At 48.3% G+C, this 3,388-nt stretch overlaps 1 protein-coding gene across 1 annotated transcript in view; it reads right to left on the bottom strand.

The window, feature by feature from the left end:
- Window positions 1-3,388, bottom strand: part of ERCC3 (ERCC excision repair 3, TFIIH core complex helicase subunit) — a 31,433-nt gene that overhangs the window by 25,697 nt on the left and 2,348 nt on the right. The window contains exons 2-3 of the mRNA XM_019553564.1: window positions 790-947; window positions 400-564 (exon numbers count right to left, since the gene is read on the bottom strand). Of these exons, the coding sequence (XP_019409109.1) occupies window positions 400-564; window positions 790-947 (323 nt within the window). The remainder of the gene's footprint in view (window positions 1-399; window positions 565-789; window positions 948-3,388) is intronic.

The raw sequence follows: 3,388 nt of genomic DNA, 5'->3' as shown, positions 1-3,388 counted from the left end.
TGATACAAATATGATAAAGTTTGCCCAAAGAATATACAGTCTGAAAGACGGAGACAAATCATGTGAAATCAAACAGTTCATACCCCAGCGCTTCTACACTGTAAAATAAGGGAAGCATGTGACTGAAGCACCAATCTAAAAAAGTACCCTACCCTGGTCATCTGGGCTGGCATCAGGAGTAAGAGCAATACTGCAGAGCATGAAACCAAAAACCAGGCTGGCTGGGTTCTGAATGAGCCCTTCCTTCAAGCAGCCTGCACAGAGGAAAGGAGGCCCTTCCAGTCTGCGTGACTTCCTTTGGCTGAGCATCTCAGTATCGGTCACCTTATCCAGCTCACAAAATAGGGGACAGTGGGTCCCATCACAACCACAGATGCCAAGAACCTATCACAGATTCACCTGCTTAACTTCAAAAGATACTGTCTGCGTTTCCTCCTCCTCCTCTTCATCTTTGTCCATCTGTTCATAAAACTTAAACAGGTCGGCTGGAACATCTGGTTTGTTCTGAGCGTCTGGGCCTTGTGACGTTGAAGGACCGCCAGCTCCTTCACTGGTTTTCAAGATCTGAAATGGGTGTTCAGGACACTTTGTGAAAGTCTGCATTTGAGATCTCTGATGAGCTGTGGTTCATTACTGGAGAACAGAACAGCAGTTACAACAAAAGATAAAATGAACCCACTCCCCGTAAACAGAAATCATCACCACAGACTGCGCAACAGTTCTGGTCATATGTACATCCTTGCACAGAAAAATCAAACCCTTTAAAAGGTGGCTTTGAGCCCAACATACAGCAGATTTGCTCGTGAATGTCTCAGTAATGAGCTCCGTTTCTTCTCCCTCGGCATTTCTCAGGCGACACCCTCTAATAATTTTGTCCTGCAGAAGCTGTTGAATGACATCAGGGTGGGTGCTTTCCACAAAATACCTGAATGAAAAGAACAAGTGAACTACAAAAGCAGCTCCCAACCCATTTAAGGCCAATAATGGCAGTTGCTGAGGACTTCCATCTAAATAACTACAAAAACACTGACACTGACACTTCAGTGTCCCCTGACAGCCAGGGGTGTGCAAAACAGGCCCTATTTGATTCAGATTTGGCCTGAATCAAGGACAGCGATTCGATTTGTTGATTTGGATCGCTGTCCCGATTCAATTCGGCCAAATCTGAATCTAAAGATTTGATGCTGATTCGGAGAATCATCTATTCAGACACAGACGCAGCTTTAAATGTTTTTTGACATACTTCGAGGTACCAGGCAGCTTGTGAACACTGCGATGCTGGGGCACATGGAGCAATCCACAGGAGTGCGGGGGACCCCCAGCGTGCTTGGTGGCAAACCTGGTAGTAGACCAGAAGCAGTTCCAGTCCACTTCCGGGTCCGCCGGGAAGCACGCTGGGGGGGCACTCCCCTGTTCCCCCAAGGCTCTGCAGTCGGCTGCAAGGGGACCCCAGGTGCCCTTCCCCAGACCCAGGAGGCACCTGTCACCGAGCCGGGTGGGCGCAGGGAGGTCCTGTGTGCTCTCCAGTGGACCCAGAAGATCACTTCCAGGTCTGCTGCCGAGTCCACCGAACTGAATCAGGGAGCGAAGCTTCACATAGCCCTACTGACAGCTATTCCAGATGCAACCACACAAGTTCTTAAATCTTTGCCTTCACTTTCTCACTTTAACATTCAAACATTTGCTGCTGTTGCAAAGCCGTTTGGAAAAAAAGTCCTCAGGGCCAGTCCTTGAACAATACATTTTAAAAACTGGATGGATTGGAAAGGGCATCAGAAGGACCACTGAGTCAGGGCTGAGCTTTGCTGGTATTAATGCATCTCTGTGTTACCCAAAGGACCAGGTTCAAAGGAAAGCAGCTCCATGACAAACCATCTCACTTAGTAATCCCTGCACCGGGTTCATACCTTCTGCTTGACTATGGCATTTCTTAACTCAAAAATGTGCATCTTTTTAAAGTTTCAAATGACAGAAAATCCACATTTCTGTGTTTGCTGCTCTAATGATTAGTTATCATCACTATTAAAAATGAATCCCTTCTTTTTAGACTGACATTAACTAGCTTCAGCTTCCAGACACTGAACTTGTCATCTATAAGTCCTATCAGATAGAAGAGCTGGCCACTCTGCCTTTCCTGCGCTCTCCCTATATCTTATTTATTTAGTCTACAAGATGTACCTCTACCTGTCTCCTACCATTCCCTTCACCAGGCAGGTATGGTAGACCACAATCAAATCACCTCTTACCCCTCTCTCAGAAGAGCTAAACTGAGCTTCCTTCCTGTCTCACTATAAGGTAGATTTTCCTGATTCCCAGTTAGACTTGTAGCTCTTTTCTGAAGTGTTAATTCCAGACCTGGTGGCAATATTCCAGTAATGATCTCACTAGTGCTATGAACAGAGAATACCACCTGCTAGGCAATGATACTTTCCCTTGCGAAGATTTGAAGCCTACAAGTGAAAAACATTAAACATTACAAAACTATTTGTAATGGAAAGGAGGGATGACTATACTGCAGTTGCTTAGGGAAGTAGGGGGGCAGTCAGGAAGGCCAAGGCACAGGTGGAACTGGGACTAGCTTCCTGGACTAAGGACAATAAGAACTCCTTCTTTAAATACATAGGGGGTAAAAAGAAGGTTCAGGGTAAGGTGGGGCCCCTGCAGGACAGGTTAGGAAATTTGGTCATCACACCAGACAATAAAGCTAACATATTTAAAGATTTCTTTGCCTCCATCTTCCTAAGCAGGGACCGGAAGAGCCACCCCCACCACTAGGCCCCCCTCGGGCCCCAGGGGAGGCGCACCTGGGCCAAGGGTTAGTGAGGAACTAGTTAGGGAGCTTCTGGAGGGACTGGACATATTCAAGTCAGCTGGTCCGGACAATCTCCATCCTAGAGTACTAAAGGAATTGGCTGAGGTCATTGCAGGACCCTTGGCACGGCTGTACGAGCACTCGTGGTGCTCTGGTGTGGTGCCAGAAGACTGGAAGAGGGCCAATGTGGTTCCCATCTTCAAAAAGGGGAAGAAGGAGGACCCAGGAAACTATAGGCCAGTTAGTCTTACTTGGATCCTAGGCAAGCTGTTCGAGAAAATTATGCTGGCACACATCCATGAGGGGCCAGCAGGGGATTTCATGCTTAGGGGCACCCAACACAGGTTCATCGGAGCACCCCCAGCCCGGTCATGAGGCGCTACAGGAATTTGGGAGCGGGGCTTAGGGGTCTGGGAGCTCAGGTGGTGTTTTCGTCGATCCTCCCAGGCTCGGGCTATGGGCTGAGGAGGGAGAGGAGGATCCACGCAGTGTACCAAAGACTGCGGCGCTGGTGTCATCGGGAAGGCTTTGGCTTCCATGACCACAGCCCGCTCTTTGGCGAGAGAGGCAGCGAGC

This window comes from Crocodylus porosus, unplaced genomic scaffold (assembly GCF_001723895.1).
Source record: "Crocodylus porosus isolate Cpor-Errol unplaced genomic scaffold, CroPor_comp1, whole genome shotgun sequence".
Classification (NCBI taxonomy): domain Eukaryota; kingdom Metazoa; phylum Chordata; order Crocodylia; family Crocodylidae; genus Crocodylus; species Crocodylus porosus.
This window is presented reverse-complemented; position numbering and strand designations above follow the sequence as displayed.